This window comes from Barbus barbus, assembly GCF_936440315.1.
Source record: "Barbus barbus genome assembly, chromosome: 7".
Classification (NCBI taxonomy): Eukaryota; Metazoa; Chordata; class Actinopteri; order Cypriniformes; family Cyprinidae; genus Barbus; species Barbus barbus.
The window spans coordinates 1,001,746-1,024,132 of NC_136735.1; the positions used below are offsets into that span (position 1 = coordinate 1,001,746).

The 22,387-nt window shown below is 41.3% G+C and overlaps 1 protein-coding gene across 1 annotated transcript in view; it reads left to right on the plus strand.

Annotated features, from left to right (window-relative positions):
* Positions 1–22,387, plus strand: part of LOC306872869 (NACHT, LRR and PYD domains-containing protein 1 homolog) — a gene marked incomplete at its 3' end in the record, with an annotated part of 43,365 nt that overhangs the window by 6,916 nt on the left and 14,062 nt on the right. The window contains exons 5-7 of the mRNA XM_079421754.1: positions 15,326–15,499; positions 17,079–17,252; positions 17,350–17,396. Of these exons, the coding sequence (XP_079277880.1) occupies positions 15,326–15,499; positions 17,079–17,252; positions 17,350–17,396 (395 nt within the window). The remainder of the gene's footprint in view (positions 1–15,325; positions 15,500–17,078; positions 17,253–17,349; positions 17,397–22,387) is intronic.

The window sequence follows — 22,387 nt, forward strand, 5'->3', positions numbered from 1 at the left end:
CCCGCCACCTCTCGTGCTTCGGGGGGCAGCGGTTTCCAGCAAAATGTTAGATGTTCCGTTGTTTCCGGCTGTCATTCCGGACGCGGAACATCTAACATCCCCTCAAAAGGAAGTATTAAAATTAATACCACTCTCAGAGAGTCTGGCAGCGTGGAAACTTCTGCCAGGCATTTCTGCGTGGGTATTAAGCACAGTGCAGATAGGATACAGAATCCAATTTTTTCGTCGTCCTCCGCGTTTCAACGGCGTGGTTTTCACTTCCGTGAAACCGGAGCTGATGCACGTCCTGTCACAAGAGCTGCAAACGCTTCTGAGCAAAGAGGCCATAGAACATGGTCCTCTTCCAGAGAAAGAGTCGGGCTATTACAGCAGATACTTCCTGGTTCCCAAAAAGGATGGGGGGGTGCGTCCAATCTTGGATCTTCGAGGCTTAAACCGTGCAGTCAAAGCGCTCAAGTTCAAGATGTTAACCGTCAAGACGGTCGTGACGCAAATTCAACATCACGATTGGTTCGTCACGATCGATCTGAAGGACGCATATTTTCACATAGAAATATTGCCACAACACAGGAAATTCCTGAGGTTCGCTTTCGGGGGCGAAGCGTACCAATTTCGGGTTCTTCCATTCGGCCTAGCCTTGTCACCCCGCACATACACAAAATGCATGGATGCAGCACTGGCTCCATTACGACTCCAGGGCATTCGCATTTTGAATTACATCGACAATTGGTTAATATTAGCACAATCGCGAGAGATGGCGCTCCAACACAGAGACATCGTGTTAGCTCATCTAGTTTCTCTAGGGTTGAGACTCAACACCAAGAAAAGTGTTCTTTCTCCTGCCCAGAGAACGACTTATCTCGGGATCGTTTGGGATTCGATCACGATGCGGGCACAACTATCTCCCGCTCGTATCGAGACCATTCGGCAGACCATGAGCAAAGTCAGGCTAGGCCAAGATCGCACTGTTCGTCAGTACCAAAAGATGTTAGGTTACATGGCTTCAGCATCCACGGTGATTCCTCTGGGGCTGTTGCACATGAGACCGTTTCAGTTGTGGCTGAAAGCCAGAGGATTTCATCCAAGAGCCAATCCTCAAAGGCAAATAAAAGTGACACGCCGTGGGCTTCGTACACTATCTCTGTGGCTCAGACCCCGGTTCCTCGCCTTGGGTCCCACTCTAGGGGCGCCGTGTCGTTGCAGACTGCTAACGACGGACGCCTCCCTGATGGGCTGGGGAGCGGTCTTAGATGGCCGTCCAGCTCAAGGGGAATGGGAGGGCCATCAGCTCGATTGGCACATCAATTGCCTCGAGCTGATGGCCGTATTTCTGGCTCTGAAATATTTTCTCCATCAATTGAGGGGCTGTCATGTCCTAGTGCGGGTGGACAACACAGCAGCAGTCTCTTATATAAATCACCAGGGAGGTCTGCGCTCACGCAATCTGAACAGACTAGCGAGGCAGATTTTTCTCTGGGCCCAGGACAAGTTCCTCTCACTCAGGGCAGTATACATTCCAGGGCATTTGAATGTGGGAGCAGATTTACTGTCCAGGCAGACACTACCGACAGGGGAATGGAAACTCCACCCGGAAGTAGTGAAACAGATTTGGACCAAATTTTACAAAGCGGTGGTGGACCTCTTCGCCTCACTACAGACAGCGCAATGTCCCCTCTACTTCTCTCTGAGTCACCCAGCTCCACTGGGTCTGGATGCGATGGCGCACACATGGCCCAAGATGCGCCTGTATGCGTTTCCTCCAGTTTCTCTGCTCCCGGGAGTTCTAGCCAGAGTCCGCCAACAAGGATCTTGCCTCTTGCTGATAGTGCCACGTTGGCCGAACAGAGTGTGGTTCTTGGAGATAATATCTCTCCTCGACAGCTCGCCATGGGCGATTCCGGAGAGGAGGGACCTTCTGTCTCAGGCGGAGGGCACGATATTCCATCCCAGGCCCGACCTGTGGAATCTTCACGTTTGGCCCCTGATGGGAACCAACTGAGGTACACTGGGCTTTCGCCTGCCGTTACTGAGACCATTCTGTGTGCTAGAGCTTCCTCCACTAGACAAAGTTATGCCAATAAATGGGGTGTTTCTGAAAGGTGGTGTGTTTTACACAATGTAGATCCAGTCAACTGCCAGGTTGCTTCAGTTCTGGACTTCATGCAGGAGAAATTATCAACAGGCACATGCCCTACTACTCTTAAGGTTTATGTGGCCGCTCTTTCGGCTTGCCACGCCTTGGTAGACGGGGCGCCACTCGGGAGACATCCTCTGCTCTCTCGCTTACTTCGGGGGGCCAGGCGACTGAGGCCTCCAGTAAAAACCAAGATCCCTTCATGGGACTTAGCTACAGTTCTCGAGGGTCTGGTTGAAACCCCCTTTGAACCTATAGAATCAGCGTCTGATAAACGTCTGACTCTAAAAATGGTTTTTCTCATGGCAATAACTTCCTTGAAGAGAATTGGGGATATGCAGGCTCTGTCTATCTCTCCATCCTGCTTAGACTTTGCCCCAGGTATGGTGAAAGTGATTTTGCATCCACATCCTGATTACCTGCCTAAGGTTCCATTTTCGGCTGTACATCCGGTCATTCTAGAGGCCTTCTGCCCTCCACCGTTCACAATGCCGGAGCAGGAGAAATCTCATAGACTGTGTCCAGTCCGTGCTCTTCAGGCTTACATCCACCGCACTAGCCAGTGGCGTAAGTCAGAGCAACTGTTCGTCTGTTATGGTGGTAGTAGCAGAGGAGCAGCTGCCACCAAGCAGATCATGTCTCATTGGGTCAGGGATGCTATTGCTCTTGCTTATGAGGCGCGCGGTCAAGCTTCACCTATAGGTCTTAGGGCTCACTCAACCAGGGGGGTCGCCTCCTCTAGTGCTTTGGCAAGGGGTGCCCCCTTACAACAGGTTTGTGATGCGGCAGGTTGGTCCTCTCCGCACACATTCATAAGATTTTATAGTTTGGATGTTCATGCCACTCCGGGCTCTCATGTCCTTGAGTCAACGTCACAAGCTAATGTCTGAGGCCTTCTTGCGTTCTTGTGGGCATACCTGCACAACCATGGGGTCCAGACATTTCCAAGCACGGCGGCGTGGGTATTCTCATTCCCAATGCGCTGAGCAGCGCAGCATCGATTGTAGCTTTCGAAAGGGAACGTTTCCGGTTACTTGACTGTAACCTTGTTCCCTGAGAAAGCGGAACGAGATGCTGCGCTGCTTTGCCGTGCTGAAGATGTCCCAGGACTGCTCTTCAGACAAAATATCCTGATGATGCACCTGTGGCTCATCTATTTATAGCTCTATATTACCTCCGGGTCAATTCTATCGACGTTTTACACACAATATTCACAGCTGGTCACGACTAAAGACGTTTCCCAATGCGCTGAGCAGCGCAGCATCTCGTTCCGCTTTCTCAGGGAACAAGGTTACAGACAAGTAACCAGAAACGTTCTAAAGACACCAAATTCTGATACATTTATTTTATCTAATTTTAGACCTATTTAGAATCTTTCTTTTATGTCAACAATTTTGGAGAAAGTGGTGTTAATCCAGTTGCAAACCTTCTTGTGTTGCAATCATATCTATGGAACTTTTCAATCTGGTTTCAGGAAGTTGCATAGTACAGAATCTGCCCTCATAAAAGTTCTAAATGGCATTTTATTAGCCACAGACGCTGGAAATGCTTTATTAGACCGCAGCTCAGCTTTTGACTTGGTTAATCACAACATGCTTATCTCTTGTCTGAAAAATTGTATTGGCCTACGAGACATTCCGTTGGAATGGTTCCGGTCCTTTTTAACGAACCAAAAGATTTCTGTATGTATTGGACAAAACACTTCTTCTACTGCCCCTCTGTCTTGTGGCGTTCCTCAGGACTCCATTTTGGCGCGACTCTTTATATATTACCTTTGGGGTTTATTTTCAAGAAATATGGCATCTCTTTTCATGTATATGCTGATGATATACAGTTGTATCTTTCGTTTAAACCAAATGGAGTAAATGCACTAGGAGATCTGTATGCATGTATCCAGGAACTAAAAATATGGCTTACAGAAAATTTTCTGATGTTAAATGAAGGCAAAACCAACGTAATTCTGTTTGGACCCAGTGATGCTTTTAATGCTAATAATTATAATCTTGGTTATTTGCATCGGTGGGTTACTCCTTGTGCAAAAAACTTAGGTTTTTGGTTTGATTCGGGCCTAAAGTTTGACAAACAGATAAATAGTGTAGTTAAGTCGTGTTTTTTCCATTTTCACGGTCTGGCTAAATTGAAATCATTCTTATCAAAAAAGAATTTTGAAAAAGTAATTAATGCATTTGTTATTACTCGTTTGGACTATTGCAACTCTCTTTATTATGGGATAAATTGTTCATCTATGGAGCGGTTGCAACTGGTCCAAAATGCAGCAGCCAGGCTCCTGACTGGAACTAAATATGAGCATATTTCTCCTATTTTGATCTCATTGCAGTGGTTTAAATACTAATTTTGGCTTTTAAATCACTAAATAGTCTTGCACCAGATCATCTCACTGAGTAGTTGCTTTTACACAAACCAGTGAGATCACTGAGGTCGGAGCATCAAAAAATGCTATACGCTCCTAGGTCCAGACTGAAACATCGAGGTGACTGAGATTTTGCGATTACCGGGCCAACTCTCTGGAACAATCTCCCCGTAGCTATCCGGACAGCAGCTTCTTTACATACTTTTAAATCTATGCTTAAATCTTATTTATTAGCAAATTAGCAAAATGGCGCCGTTGTGTTTGGACGCCGTTCGGGCCGCTCCTCTGAGATTTTGCTTTAACTTACTTATTTACTTACTTTTACTTTCTCTTTTTACACATTTTACATCGGCACTGATCACCTACAACATAGAAACGCTTTTGGACATTGGAAACCGCTACACCAACCTGTTTCAGGACACTTTATCCAGGAATCCTTCATGGCCTCTGGAGATTCTTCGGAACGCGGAGACGAACAATAACCCCCCGAGGCGACGGATCAAGAAACACCGCGGGAAACGCGCAGGAATTCGAGAGAGACTCAGGAAAAGGGCTCACTGTCCTCCTCTCCCGAGCATTCTACTCGCAAATGTCCAATCCTTGGAGAATAAGATGGACGATCTTAGAGCCAGGATTAGTTTCCAACGGGACATAAGGGACTGCAACATCCTTTGTTTGTCAGTAACGTGGCTTTCGTCCTTGATCCCGGACACTGCTGTAACGCCCAGTGAGAACTTCTCTGTTTTTCGGACGGACAGAACAGCAGAGGCCGGTAAATCCAGGGGTGGAGGAGTGTGTTTCATGATTAACAAGAAATGGTGTGATCCCAGGAATATCTCCATTCTGTCGCGTTCCTGCTCGCCTCACCTGGAACATCTTTCCATTACTTGCCGGCCATTTTATCTGCCCCGGGAGTTTTCATCGATCATAGTTACTGCTGTGTACATTCCACCACAGGCGGACACCGGCTTGGCTTTGTCTAAACTTCACGATGTGCTCAGCGGCTAGATTAACAAACATCCTGACGCTGCCTTCATCATCGCGGGGCACTTTAACAAAGCCAACCTCAAGCAGGTCATGCCGAACTTTCATCAACATGTATCATGTCCAACTAGAGGACCAGACACACTGGATCATTGCTACACTCAGTTCAAGGATGCCTACAAAGCCCGCTCACTACCAGCTTTTGGCAAATCGGACCATGCTGCCATTTTTCTAACACCGGGATACAAACAAAGGCTCGTTCAGGAACCTCCGGTGCAGAGAGTAGTGACGCGCTGGTCCTCCCACTCAGAGGCTATGCTGCAGGCGGCGCTTGATGACGTCGACTGGGACATGTTCCGGGTGAGTTCTTCTGACGTCAGCGAGTTCACTGATGTAGCATTGAGCTTTGTAAACACACTAACCGAGCAAGCTACAGAAACAATAACGATAAGGACATTCTCCAATCAGAAACCGTGGGTGGACAGAACAATCCGTGCTGCGGTTAACACACGCACTGCCGCTTACAATGAGGCTCTTCTGACCAGGAATATGAGCGAGTACAAAGCGTCGTGCTATGCTCTCCGACGCGCAGTAAGAGCCGCTAAACACAGATACAGAGAGAGAATTGAGTCTCATTTCCAGCTCAATGACTCTCGACGGATGTGGCAGGGACTGAGGACCATCTGTGCCTTCGGAAACACATCCTCCGCGGAGGTGAGAGCAGATCCGTTGCTGGCTGACGAGTTAAACACCTTCTTCAGCCGCTTCGATGGCAACGGCAGCGGCGCATCTCTGCCGCCCAGCGCATCAGGAAGCAGCAGGCAGAGCAGCGACGATCCTGTAATCACCGTGTCGGAGGATGAGGTTTCGGAGGGCGCTAAAGAGAGTGAACGTCAGGAAAGCAGCCGGACCTGATGGGATAACCGGCCGTGTTCTGAGGTCCTGCATCGATCAGCTCGCTGGTTTGTTCACTTCCATCTTTAATGAGTCCCTTGCTACCGCTGTGGTTCCCACCGCATTTAAAAAAATCCATCATTATCCCTGTGCCAAAGAACAATAAACCCTCTTGCCTGAATGACTATCGCCCTGTTGCCCTCACATCTATAGTCATGAAGGTTTTTGAGAGACTTGTAAAGAGCCACATCTGCTCCTCCATCCCTGATACTTTGGACCCCCTTCAGTTTGCCTATCGCCCAAACAGATCCACTGACGATGCCATCTCTCACGTCCTCCACTCTTCCCTCACACACTTGGACAGCAACAATGGGAATTATGTAAGGCTGCTATTCATTGACTATAGCTCAGCTTTCAACACTATAGTCCCCATCAAGCTGGCTTCTAAACTCACAGACCTCGGCCTAAACTCCTCACTCTGTGACTGGATTCAAGACTTCCTCACCGGCAGACCTCAAGTGGTGAAAGTTGGCCAGTTCACCTCAAACTCCATCACCCTGAACGTAGGAGCCCCACAGGGCTGTGTCCTGAGTCCCCTGCTCTACTCTCTCTACACGCATGACTGCGTGTCCTCTCACAGCTCCACATCTATTGTCAAATTCGCTGATGATACTGTGGTTCTGGGCCTCATGTCCAACAACGATGAGACCGCATACTTGGACGAGGTAGAGAGACTCACATCATGGTGCCGGGACGACTGTCTCTCTCTGAATGTGAGCAAAACTAAAGAGCTGATCGTGGACTTTAGGAAGAGACAGCAGCAGCCCTACACTCCTCTTATGATCAGTGGGACCCCTGTGGAGAGGGTGAGTAACTTCAAGTACCTCGGTGTAAACATCTCTGAGAACCTGACTTGGACTACACGCATCCAAACACAGGTTAAGAAAGCCAGGCAAAGACTGTACCATCTGCGACAGCTGAGGAAATTCAGGGTCTCACCAGCAATCCTGAAAACGTTCTATTCAGGGACCATAGAAAGTGTATTGACTCAGTGCATCTCAGTGTGGTATGGAAACAGCTCCAATCAGGACTGCAAAGCACTACAGAGAGTTGTGCGCTTAGCTGAGTGCATCTCAGGGTCTGCTCTCCCCTCTCTGCAGGACATCTACCTCAAACGCTGCAAAAATAGAGCTGTCAAAATCATCAAGGACTCTAATCACCCTGGTAACCATCTATTCACTTTGCTTCCATCTGGTAAGCGCTTCTGTAGCCTGATGGCAAAAACTGAGAGACTTAGGAGGAGCTTCTTCCCCCAGGCCATCAGGCTCCTAAACTCTAACACTGTCATAACATCACTTGACTCCATGTAAATATCACTATATCAATAGCTATTCATAATTTTTCTCTACCCCATATTGCTGCTATTTAAATACCCTGGACAACTTTTTGCACATTCCTCTTATTACTATTTAAGTCAACAACGTACTGACCTGCACATTTATATTTATATATTTTTTTATTTTATTTTATTTTATTCTCTTATTTTTTCTACTTTTCTTTTTCTTAATATTTGTATTCTATATAATTGCACTGTCCTTGGAGCGGACCTGACCTACATTTCACTGCTGGTTATACTCTGTATAATTGTGTATGTGACAAATAAAAATCTTGAATCTTGTATTTATTTGAAAAATTTATGATGGGTTAAAAAATATTTGTTATTGTGCTGTGGTTTTTGTATATTGTTTATATTTTGATTTCTGTTGTGTTTCCAATTTCCTGTACAGCTCTTTGGTCAACCTTTTGGTTGTTTTCAAATGTGCTTTATAAATAAAAGAAAGAAGAAGAAAAGAAGAAAGAAGCATGTATTTTAAATTTACAAATATTAAATATATCATAATTTATATATGTATAATATAATATTAAATATTATTAATATTATTGAATTATATGTTACATTACCATGAAATAAAGAAAAGGTAGTTTACATTACATTAGTCACATTACTTCATATTTTTCACAAACACAAATGTTTGAAATTTACATTTAATAATTCCTACCATAAACGTTACAATTTCTACATGTCACGGACGTACTGTTATCTGTCATTATTTTTTATTGTTATTATTTCCTTTATTTTACCAGGATAGTCCCATTGAGATATAAAATCTCTTCCTCCAGGGAGTCCTGGCCAAAATGGCCAGAAAAAAAAAACTTCTTAATTAAAACATTTACACGTTTCCTTACAGTTAGACCATAAAACATTTTTAAAGGTATTCAGCGAAGGAAGTTTTTCCAACATTACAATACTCTGTGTCTCATTCCATAAGAAAGGAGCATAAAAAGAGAAAGCAGTTTTGCCAAACTCTGTGTAAACTCTAGGAACATGTAAAAGCAATCTATCAGTCGATCTTGTACTATAATGACAAGTATAATAAGATAGAAGACTACATATATAAGCGGGTAATTTACCTAACAAGGCCTTAGCTGTAAACAACAACGTGTATTTTTCTCCTCTGAAACAAAGAGGACCAACCCACTAATTCATACAAGGTGCAATGATGAGTGTGAGAAGAAGCACAAGTCACAAATCGTAATGCAGCATGGTATACATAATCCAACTTTTTTAAAATAGAAGAGCTTGCATGCATATAAATCACATCACCATAATCCAGCACTGAAACAAAACAACCTTGTATAATTCTCTTCCTTGCTTCAAAGGGAAAACATTTCTTTAAACGATACAAAAAACCTAATTTTGGCCTAAGCTTTTTTAATAGATTCTCAATATGTACCTGAAAACTCAGCTTTTCATCCAGCCATATACCCAAATATTTATAACAACTAACTCTTTCTATACTCTCCCCCTCTAAACTTAAAATAGAGTAATCCGATTTAATGCCATGTCTGGTAAAAAAAAGCATATATTTAGTTTTATTAGAATTTAATACCAATTTTAAATTTGACAATGAAAGTTGCAATGTCCTAAAAGATTCTTGCAAAATATATATAGCTTGGTCCAAAGAACGTGCTACTGTATAAATAACAGTGTCATCAGCGTAGAAATGAATTTTAGCTGGGGTTATCCCACATCCCAAATCATTAATATATATTGAAAATAAAATGGGTGCTAAAATGGATCCCTGTGGGACACCTTTTATAATATTTAACTCTGATGAACTATAATTTTCAACTGAAACACATTGAGTCCTGTCTAATAAATAATTATAGAACCAACTTAAAGCCATCTCACTAAAACCCACACACCTGAGTTTTTGCAACAAACTGTATGATCTACAGTCAAAAGCTTTGGTAAGAGCTACAAATAAAGCTGCACAATACTGTTTACTATCCAAGCAATTTATAATATCATTTATGACCGATATGGCTGCTGTTATAGTACTGTGACCGGATCTGAAGCCTGTCTGAAATTTATTTAAAATTTCATTTTCAGTTAAAAATTGTTTTACTTGTTAATTTATAAAGGATTCAAATACTTTTGCCATCACCGGTAACCTTGAAATCGGGCGATAATTATCTAATTCAGATGGGTCGCCACCTTTTAACAAGGGGAGAACTATAGCTGATTTCCATGCACGAGGAATAGCATTTGAGGTTAAACTAAAATTAAAAATAAAAGAGATGGGCTCTGTTATCAGAGCTGCAGCAATTAAAAAAAAAATAAGGTTCTATTTTATCAAACTCTGCTGATTTTTTACAATCCAAATTTAATAATGCTTTATAAACTTGTATATCTGAAATTGGAGTAAAGGCAAAAGACTGAGTGGAACAACCTGATGTGGTTTCCATAGCACCTATGTTAGATGTTTTTATAATTTGTTCTTTTAAATTTTTAAAATCCTTAGATAAACCAGCAGAGATAAAATGACTATTAAAAGCATTCACAACATTTTATTTTCCTCTAATTACGCACTTATTTAATTTAAAATAATCAGGCAGACTGGTTAAAGTTTTTGAACCAGAAACTAATTTGGTTAACTTCCAAAACTTAGTTGGATCATAAAAAATTTCATTTAACATGTTTAAATAATAATCACGTTTTGAGTTTTTTACCAATTTAGTACAATTATTTCTTATTGTTCTGTAATTAACCCAGTCCAATTGATTATTTGTTTTCTTAGCTAAAGCCCACGCAACATCTCTTTTTTTTTAAAAGTGAAGATATTGAACCATGGATTTATCTCTATTTCTTATTCTAAATCTTTTATAAGGTGCATGTTTATCACATAAAGCTAAAAAAGTTGATCTAAAATACTCCCATGCTAAGTCAACATCAGGTATTTGTAAAACAAAGCGCAAATAAATATAAAATAAATCAAATAAATATCTTGCAAAAAAGCTTGTTCATTAAAATATTTAAATTGTTGTTTCAAAATAAAACGTGATTTACCCTTTGGAATCCTGCAATCTCTCAAACATACTATTGCACAGTGATCACTGACATCGTTACAAAACACTCCAACTGCAGTAAATATATGAGGAGCATTTGTTAAAATTACATCAAGTGGAGTGGATTTAGCTGGATCTTTCTGATTTAACCGGGTAGGCACATTTATAAGTTGCTCCAAACAAAGAGTCACAAATACCCCTGAATGGATCAGACATATGTGATGACCAGTCCCAATTTAAATCCCCAAGTAAAATAAATTCTGATTTCGTCCACTCCTTAAGAAAGATCAGCAATTTTCTTTAATAAATAATGAAAAAAGATCAATAAATATACATTTCTACATTCCAGTAGAACCCCCGTCGCACTGTACCACCGCCGGCAAAACCTTGTGAAGGTGATCAATGTATTTATTGCAGGTCGTTTTTGTTGTCCAGAAGGTCACAATGGCCTGGAGAAGCTCAGCTTTGTTCCATGGTTTAGCTTCACATCTGACAAACTCCTTCAGTGCGTGCCAAACCAGCTCGATGGGGTTGAGATCTGGTGATCTGCCAGCAAGAGGCAAGTTAGAGGAAATTTGCTTTTGCTCATTTCATGAACGAGTTTGTCTAACATAAAGCAACCAAGAACAAAAAGACACAAACTCGGCTGGTGTTTTCACCCAGTTGATCCCCTCCTCAGCAATACACTGTCTTGACGCTGTATGTTTTGGATCATTATCTGTATTATAAATAAAGATAAATATTAGAAAACATATTCTTCCAGAAATTATAAAAAAAAAAAAAAAAAAAAATATATATATATATATATATATATATATATTTTTTTTTTTTTTTTTACCTTGGAAGAAGCGATGAGGTCCATTAAAGTGGTGATGAATGTATGGCGCCAGCGCAGATTTTATTATGCTTTCTTGGTAGTAGTGTCGGTCCATAATTCCTGTAAATTTGCAAGTCAAAATTCAGCAATATTTAGAAACTATTCAAGATGCTGTTAAAATTTAAGCTGTACAGTATTTTTGAACTAACCTTCGAAGACAACTATTGGTCCTGGTCGCTGACAGGACATGTCCCCCCAAACATGAAGTTTAATGGGATGTTTGGCCTTCGGTTTTGCAACGTGCCGACCCTTATTTTTTATAGCACATCAAAGCAAAGCGCTCCAAAGCAACAGTTGTTTCGTCAGCAAATATTACATTGTCAAAGGTCTCCTAAACATCCATCCACTGCTGCACTTGGCTATGGTGCAGGGCCTTGTTGTTGTCCCTGATCATAGGGTCGGTCCCGTGAAAATATTTCACTTTATAAAAAATGCGTAAGTATTGAAAATTAGTCACTGTACAGTATAGCTATGATTATAGATGCTTACCGGGCTTTGCCATAAGTCCATCCAAGTTTCTTTATGGAGCTTCTGATGGTGCTGATTGATATTTTTAACTGTAATCAGGACTGAAGCTCGTTTTGAATTTTTTTAGCAGAACGTTCATCGTCTTCATGCAGTATTTCCTCAATGCATTGAAGTACAGCACTATAAAAAGAGAATTACATTTCATGCCATGTCAGCTTAATGTAGATTTTTATAAGATAAATTAGAAACACTAAACATACCCGGTCACTTTTTTAAATGTGAAATTTAAATGTGAGATTCTGGAAACGAGATCTAATTTTAGCGAGAACGGTCGGGTCAGGAAGAAAATTATTCTAAGCAGACAGGACAGCGGGTGAACAAAGAGTGAATATATAGTGGGAGCGGGTGGGTGCGGAATGTAACCTCGTGGGAGTGGGACTGAAAAACAATCCAGCGCAGACCTGTACTTCACATTTCTACTTTATTGAACAAGCGTGTGATCCGTCTCTTTGCGCCACCTGGTGGTGATTTCACAAACGACTTTCACATCTGAGTGATTTGTATTTGCCGCTGTGGCATTACCGCGACGGTAAGTACGGTGGTAATAGGCATTCTGGTTGACTACCTACTGTATACAAACATTCAGTCTGCTGAAAAAGTCTGCTGAAAAAATGAACGTTGATGTTTCTATGTAGGCCACATTGTGACGAATAACGTAAATGGCATTAAAATCAGAGTAACTCGAAAAGGCCAGTAGTTTACATTCCTGAAAATTAATGTCTGTCGTTTAACATTTTTTATGGTAAACTTGGTAAATATTGCTGAATTGTCTCGTCATGTTCAGCTGCTTATCTTACCTCAGCTCGCATTCAAGTGCAGCGCAGCTAAGCTTCTGTGAACAGTAGGCTAAATCCCACCTTCTTCGATTTGATTGGCTATTTCAAACATTTTGACATTGACGAGCGCTTTTGAGCCGCTGCACTGAGCCAGAACACATTATTAAATTAATTAGAATGTTCGACTCAAGTGGGACGTGAAGGTCGTTTGTCTGGGCCGATGAATATAGGCTACGTACATTTACTATCATTCTTTATATATATATATATATATATATATACACTGTATATATATATACAGGTCCTTCTCAAAAAATTAGCATATTGTGATAAAGTTCATTATTTTCTGTAATGTACTGATAAACATTAGACTTTCATATATTTTAGATTCATTACAACACAACTGAAGTAGTTCAAGCCTTTTATTGTTTTAATATTGATGATTTTGGCATACAGCTCATGAAAACCCAAAATTCCTATCTCAAAAAATTAGCATATCATGAAAAGGTTCTCTAAACGAGCTATTAACCTAATCATCTGAATCAACTAATTAACTCTAAACACCTGCAAAAGATTCCTGAGGCTTTTAAAAACTCCCAGCCTGGTTCATTACTCAAAACCGCAATCATGGGTAAGACTGCCGACCTGACTGCTGTCCAGAAGGCCATCATTGACACCCTCAAGCAAGAGGGTAAGACACAGAAAGACATTTCTGAACGAATAGGCTGTTCCCAGAGTGCTGTATCAAGGCACCTCAGTGGGAAGTCTGTGGGAAGGAAAAAGTGTGGCAGAAAACGCAGCACAACGAGAAGAGGTGACCGGACCCTGAGGAAGATTGTGGAGAAGGACCGATTCCAGACCTTGGGGGACCTGCGGAAGCAGTGGACTGAGTCTGGAGTAGAAACATCCAGAGCCACCGTGTACAGGCGTGTGCAGGAAATGGGCTACAGGTGCCGCATTCCCCAGGTCAAGCCACTTTTGAACCAGAAACAGCGGCAGAAGCGCCTGACCTGGGCTACAGAGAAGCAGCACTGGACTGTTGCTCAGTGGTCCAAAGTACTTTTTTCGGATGAAAGCAAATTTTGCATGTCATTCGGAAATCAAGGTGCCAGAGTCTGGAGGAAGACTGGGGAGAGGGAAATGCCAAAATGCCTGAAGTCCAGTGTCAAGTACCCACAGTCAGTGATGCTGGTGTTGGTCCACTGTGTTTTATCAAGGGCAGGGTCAATGCAGCTAGCTATCAGGAGATTTTGGAGCACTTCATGCTTCCATCTGCTGAAAAGCTTTATGGAGATGAAGATTTCATTTTTCAGCACGACCTGGCACCTGCTCACAGTGCCAAAACCACTGGTAAATGGTTTACTGACCATGGTATTACTGTGCTCAATTGGCCTGCCAACTCTCCTGACCTGAACCCCATAGAGAATCTGTGGGATATTGTGAAGAGAAAGTTGAGAGACGCAAGACCCAACACTCTGGATGAGCTTAAGGCCGCTATCGAAGCATCCTGGGCCTCCATAACACCTCAGCAGTGCCACAGGCTGATTGCCTCCATGCCACGCCGCATTGAAGCAGTCATTTCTGCAAAAGGATTCCCGACCAAGTATTGAGTGCATAACTGAACAGAATTATTTGAAGGTTGACTTTTTTTTTGTATTAAAAACACTTTTCTTTTATTGGTCGGATGAAATATGCTAATTTTTTGAGATAGGAATTTTGGGTTTTCATGAGCTGTATGCCAAAATCATCAATATTAAAACAATAAAAGGCTTGAACTACTTCAGTTGTGTTGTAATGAATCTAAAATATATGAAAGTCTAATGTTTATCAGTACATTACAGAAAATAATGAACTTTATCACAATATGCTAATTTTTTGAGAAGGACCTGTGTATATATATATACAGTATATATATATATATATATATATAAGAAATGGCCAGCCCACATTGTACAGCGGCCCACCCGGTGCTCCAGATGGCCAGTCACACAATGAAATAATCTACATTGGCAAATTCCTGAGAATGAGAGATTTCTTGTGATATATGACTTGACTGTATTGTGAAAAATATAAAAAATATACATTCCTAGGAAAAATTATTCGCAATCGTTAGGCGGAAATTCATGTATTTCTAAGCTTAATTTTACTGCTATAAAACCAAAAGTTATTCTTTGTAAAGAAGAGACTCTAAGCTTTCAAATGATACCATATATGGGCTGATACCATATACGGAAGGCTTTGAAAATGAAGCATAAACATTTTAACGCAAATTCTTACATTTTATATAATGTGTGTCTGTAGATGATCTATCTGTTTGTGTTAATTCTTAAAATGTATTTTATCTCTTCCAGATTTGCTGGCTGTGATCTCTCAGATCAGCATTGTGAAATTGTATCTTCAGCTCTACAATCCTCAAACTGTGTCCTGAGAGAGCTGGATCTGAGTAACAATAACCTGCAGGACTCTGGTGTAAAGTTTATTTCTGATGGACTGAAGAGTACAAACTGTCAGCTGCAGATACTGAGGTATTAACAACATATAAGAGATAATTTACAGTCAACTGGTCACAATGTTGATTTGTGTCTGTAAAAGATCTGACTGTGTGTGTCTGTAGATGATCTGTCTATGTGTGTCTGTAGATTATCTGTCTGTGTGTGTCTGTAGATGATCTGTGTGTGTGTGTCTGTAGATGATCTGTGTGTGTCTGTAGATTATCTGTCTGTGTGTGTCTGTAGATGATATGTCTGTGTGTGTCTGTAGATGATCTGTGTGTGTGTGTCTGTAGATGATCTGTGTGTGTCTGTAGATGATCTGTCTGCGTGTCTGTAGATGATCTGTCTGTGTGTGTCTGTAGATGATCTGACTGTGTGTGTCTGTAGATGATCTGTGTGTGTCTGTAGATTATCTGTCTGTGTGTGTCTGTAGATGATCTGTCTGTGTGTGTCTGTAGATTATCTGTGTGTGTGTGTCTGTAGATGATCTGTGTGTGTCTGTAGATGATCTGTCTGCGTGTCTGTAGATGATCTGTCTGTAGATGATCTGTCTGTGTGTGTCTGTAGATGATCTGACTGTGTGTGTCTGTAGATGATCTGTGTGTGTCTGTAGATTATCTGTCTGTGTGTGTCTGTAGATGATCTGTCTGTGTGTGTCTGTAGATGATCTGTGTGTGTGTGTATCTGTAGATGATCTGTGTGTGTCTGTAGATTATCTGTCTGTGTGTGTCTGTAGATGATCTGTCTGTGTGTGTCTGTAGATGATCTGTGTGTGTGTGTCTGTAGATGATCTGTGTGTGTCTGTAGATTATCTGTCTGCGTGTCTGTAGATGATCTGTCTGTGTGTGTCTGTGGATGATCTGTCTGTAGATGATCTGTCTGTGTGTGTCTGTAGATGATCTGTCTTTGTCTGTAGATGATCTGTCTGTGTCTGTAGATGATCTGTCTGCGTGTCTGTAGATAATCTGTCTATGTCTCTGTAGATGATCTATCTGTCTGTGTGTCTGTAGATGATCTGTCTGTGTGTGTCTGTAGACGATCTGTCTGTGTGTCTGTAGATGATCTGTCTGTCTGTCTATGTATGTAGATGATCTGTGTGTGTCTGTAGAATATCTGTCTGTGTGTGTCTGTAGATGGTTTATCTGTCTGTGTGTGCCTGTAGATGATATATATGTCTGTGTGTGTCTGTAGATTATCTCTCTGTCTGTGTGTCTGTAGATGATCTGTCTCTGTGTGTCTGTGGATGATCTGTCTGTCTGTGTCTGTAGATGATTTGTATGTGTGTGTGTGTGTGTGTGTGTGTGTGTAGATGATCTGTGTGTGTCTGTAGATTATCTGTCTGTGTGTCTGTAGATGATCTGACTGTGTGTCTGTAGATGATCTGACTGTGTGTGTCTGTAGATGATCTGACTGTGTGTCTGTAGGTGATCTCTGTGTGTTTGTAGGTGATCTGTCTGTGTCTGTCTGTAGTTGATCTGTCTGTGTCTGTCTGTAGGTGATCTGACTGTGTGTCTGTAGGTGATCTCTGTGTGTTTGTAGGTGATCTGTCTGTGTGTCTGTAGATGATATGTCTGTGTGTGTCTGTAGATGATCTGAGTGTGTGTGTATGTAGGTTGTCTGGCTGTATGGTGACAGAGGAAGGCTGTGGTTATTTGTCTTCAGCTCTGAGTTCAAACCCCTCACACCTGAGAGAGCTGGATCTGAGCTACAATCACCCAGGACCATCAGGAGTCCAGCTGCTCAAACACAAACTGCAGGATCCAAACTATAAACTGCAGATGCTGAAGTATGTCAAACACTAATACTGACATACTGAACGTGTGTGTGTGTGTGTGTGTGTGAGTGATGCAGATCTACATTAATGTGTGTTTGTGTGTTTATAGTGTGGATCATGGAGGAGAGATCATGATGACAGCAGCACTGCAAAAGTGTAGGAATATAAACACACACACACACACACACACACACACACACTCTCACAGATAGACACACACACACACACACACACACTCACAGACACACACAGATTGTTGTTTGACTGTATCACTGATCTTATCTCATAGACATTAATTGTTTTTCTATCAGGTTAATAAGGCTTATAAGGTTTTTTAACAAGTTTTTTAACGGGGCTCCTTTGCTCTCAAAGATGATTTAAGAAGCAAATCACTACATAATGTAAACAGAACAGCAATATGTAAATATATTTATTTTAATACATAATGCGTTCCTATGTATTTCTGTGGTGGCTGGTCAATAGAGAGCGCCACACACAAAATAATAATAATAATAATTATTATAAACTATATAAATTGATATTTGAATAAAGATAAGCAGCTCGTTATCTTCAGCTGAAGCTCGTTTCATGTTGTGGTTTATAGAGACTCTTGTGATCCTCACAGAAACCTCTCCTGACTCTGGTCAGGAAACTGAGAAACTAAATAAATGCAACACCATAAATAATGATAGCGACATTAAAATACAGTTTCATGTTATTTCACAACATATACTTTTATATGCTGAGTCTGGTAATCCCAGGAGACCCAGACACGTAATTGATTTAAATGCTGACTAATAAACATTAATGTAAGTGTTTAGGCTAACATTAGCTAGCGATGCTGTCTCCTAAACGACATTGTAATGGTATAACAAACTTGATAATTGATAACATACCTTCATAGCCATGAACACATTCTTTAAACACTTATATAATACTATAAAGGCTTTATTATTTCTCAACTCTACAGCTGTGCAATAAAATTCACTTTAAAGATTCCCTTTTCATTCATGAAGATGATATCCATCCATCCATCCACCATCCACCATCCATCCATCCATCCATCCATCCACCATCCTCCATCCTCCATCCATCCATCCATCCATCCATGCATGCATGCATACATACATACATAAATAGGGCTGTCGCGACTTCATTTTGCTTGCGTCGACTAACCGGCAAAATACCGGAAGTGGCATATTTCACAGACGAGAATCCAGAAAACACATTATTAGACTGTTTTCCAAGGCTGCATGATATATTAAACCCATTTAAAAATCATAATGAATCATATTTGTGAATTCACAGATGCTAGGATTGAATGAAATAATTCTATGCGATGCAGTGCTTTAATTATTTCCATGCATGTAGGTTAAGTTCATGCATCTCACAGCGGCTCCGTTCACAGTAGCTCCACAGAAACTGTTATCATTTACATGTGTGGAGCGTCTCAAACTCATCTCTGTTTGGGTTTATTATAACCTTCATCTGGGAACATAGCATCAGATTTGTGAGGTAAATCATTTATAAATCTACACAAACACAGGAGAATACATCACGATTTCAAAATAAAAGCTCAAACCCTCACTTTGAGTTACACATGTCCACATATTCATTTACCCCCACCTACAATCCCTGCCGGCCCGAGACTCGAACCCACAACCTTTGGATTACGAGTCCTACTCTCTAACCATTAGGCCACGACTTCACCGAAATAACCACTCGTTACAACCGAGGTATGCAGCAAAGCATTTGTGAAGCCACAACACGCACAACCTTGAGGCGGATGGGCTACAACAGCAGAAGACCCCACCGGGTACCACTCATCTCCACTACAAATAGGAAAAAGAGGCTACAATTTGCACGAGCTCACCAAAATTGGACGGTTGAAGACTGGAAAAATGTTGCCTGGTCTGATGAGTCTCGATTTCTGTTGAGACATTCAGATGGTAGAGTCTGAATTTGGCGTAAACAGAATGAGAACATGGATCCATCATGCCTTGTTACCACTGTGCAGGCTGGTGGTGGTGGTGTAATGGTGTGGGGGATGTTTTCTTGGCACACTTTAGGCCCCTTAGTGCCAATTGGGCATCGTTTAAATGCCACGGCCTACCTGAGTATTGTTTCTGACCATGTCCATCCCTTTATGACCACCATGTACCCATCCTCTGATGGCTACTTCCAGCAGGATAATGCACCATGTCACAAAGCTGGAATCATTTCAAATTGGTTTCTTGAACATGACAATGAGTTCACTATACTAAAATGGCCCCCACAGTCACCAGATCTCAACCCAATAGAGCATCTTTGGGATGTGGTGGAACGGGAGCTTCGTGCCCTGGATGTGCATCCCACAAATATCCATCAACTGCAAGATGCTATCCTATCAATATGGGCCAACATTTCTAAAGAATGCTTTCAGCACCTTGTTGAATCAATGCCACGTAGAATTAAGGCAGTTCTGAAGGCGAAAGGGGGTCAAACACAGTATTAGTATGGTGTTCCTAATAATCCTTTAGGTGAGTGTATATATATATAAAAAATCCTACATTTGTAAAACCTTGCTGATATGACTTCAGAGTCCATGAGTTGGTCTAGCAGTGGTATGAGCACAGCTTTCACTCTCAACCAGAATAACATTACTAGCCAATCAGAATGATTTGCTCTTATAAACACGAGGCGTGTATAATAGTATCCAGTAGCAGAGCTGCAGCCCTGATGAATGGAGAAGCGAGATGAAAACATGTCCATCTAGCGCATATTTACATAGAAAAACTCATTAAAAAGCAGCGGAGCTTTGTAAACAGCTCAGAGTATAATCATGTCATCTCCATCAGAACGATATGATTGTAGAACAAATTTAGCAGGATTTTTGAAAAGGTCCTGTTCACACAAGATCTCTTAATGGTAACTTGCTGGTATTTTATCAGTAAAGACTGTATGTGTGAAAGCCTCTGGGAATCTACGTCACGCGGCGTCGGATTCCGCCATGTTTTAGGTCATGCTCAGGAGCACACAGTGTAAACACACGCAAATCACCTCGAAAAAAGCAGACCGTTTACTATTAATATTTTTAGAAAACCATCTTACATACTCTTAGAATAAAACTGACTAATATGTAAATATCTTTAAATAAAAAAATCATTCTAATTGTCTGAGAGGCTGCAAATATTCATTATTCAGTCTCCTTCACTACAGTGGTACTGATAAAGGTTAACTGCTAGAGTAGCAAAACCATGGCTATTTTTTTAAAAGGGGAATAAATAGCTAGATCTTAAACAGTGTATCGTTTATCATTGTTATATATCACAGTATTGCCCAGTAAATCTGCTCAGTGTAAAGAATGAAGCCATTATAGCAGTAACAGAACAAGCTGCTTTGAAATGATGTGTATTGTGGATGCTGTGCAAATAAATAATGAACCAAGTTGAAGATTCCTTACTATTAGAGACGCCGAACAATGATGCAAGCGATCAAATAATGAATGAATGGAACTTAGTCCTTACAAACAAGTGGCTGGAGATCAAAGAGCTGTCACAGATAATATTTCCATATATGATTTTCTTTTATTTGTAGTGTGAGGGCTTACAGTTTAATGCAAATATAAATATATATATTAAATCTACAGAGATCAAGGATTTCACAGAAACTTGTGATTTGCCACATTTGAAGAGGTTGGCAGGCTCTGTAAGAACATACCTCACAATGGGGTAAAAGTTGCACCCCTGGGGGGCAGGAGCTGCCCAAAATTTCCCATTGACTTACTATGGAGCAGGACGTCCCATGAAATGCATGCGTTTCACCTACTATGGTAAATTGCATAGGGATTTTGTATTGAACATAGCTCTGGATCAGTGTCACAGAGACAAGGGGGTGGGCTCATTTTACTCAGACGACCAATCAATCTCTCAGGATCGTTGTGAAGCTATCAAGCCACGCCCTAGCAACAATTTAGAGCACCTTAGCAACAAGTTCCATAGACATTCATTGAAAGAGATTAAAGGGATATCTCCGGACTGAATTGTCATAGAAACATGAGGGTGGTCTCATTTGACGCGGGGCAGCAAACAGCCAATCATGAATCACCTCAACACTTCCTAGCCCCTCCCTAGCAACCATTGTCGAGCACCTTAGCAACCAAATTCCAAAGAGGGATATCTTCCATTCTGAATGTCACACAGGCATGGGAGTTGGTTAATATCATTCATAGTGACAAGAAGCCTTTGCAGTTTCATGATTGGCAGCTGCCAAGCTACTCCATAGCAACCAAACAGAGTACCCTAGCAACCAAAATCCAAAGAGGGATATCTTCCATTCTGAATGTCACACAGGCATGGGAGTTGCTTAATATCATTCATACGGACAAGCAGCCTTTGGAGTTTCATGATTGGCAGCTGCCAAGCCACTCCCTAGCAACCAAACAGAGTACCCTAGCAACCAAAATCCAAAGAGGGATATCTTCCATTCTGAATGTCCCAGAGGCACGGGAGTTGCTTTATATCATTCATAGTGACAAGCAGCCTTTGGAATTTCATCATTAGCAGTTGCCAAGCCACTCCCTAGCAACCAAACAGAGTACCCTAGCAACCAAAATCCAAAGAGGGATATCTTCCATTCTGAATGTCACAGAGGCATGGGAGCTGGTTTATATCATTCATACGGACAAGCAGCCTTTGGGGTTTCATGATTGGCAGCTGCCAAGCCACTCCCTAGCAACCAAACAGAGTACCCTAGCAACCAAAATCCAAAGAGGGATATCTTCCATTCTGAATGTCACAGAGGCATAGGAGTTGGTTTATGTCATTCATAGTGACAAGAAACACCCTAGCAACCGAGTGGCGAGTTTTGCCACTGCAAGCACCCACTCACATTTTCTTCAGGAAATGTACATTCTATATTCTATAATTTATCATTGATTTTCATTTTTTATTATATTTATTGATTTGTTTATTGTTATTATTAATAATTAGTTTTTAGAGTCACATGCAAATTCTAGTGATTTTAAGTTTTGGAAATCACAATGGGGTGATGAGTTATTTTCTTCATTTGGTTCTAATTTTTCAGCAGGTGTTTTAACTTTGAAGCACAAGTTTAGGGGTAAGATAATATCTGATCCTGAAGGCCATTTTCTTTTTTTATTGGTTACT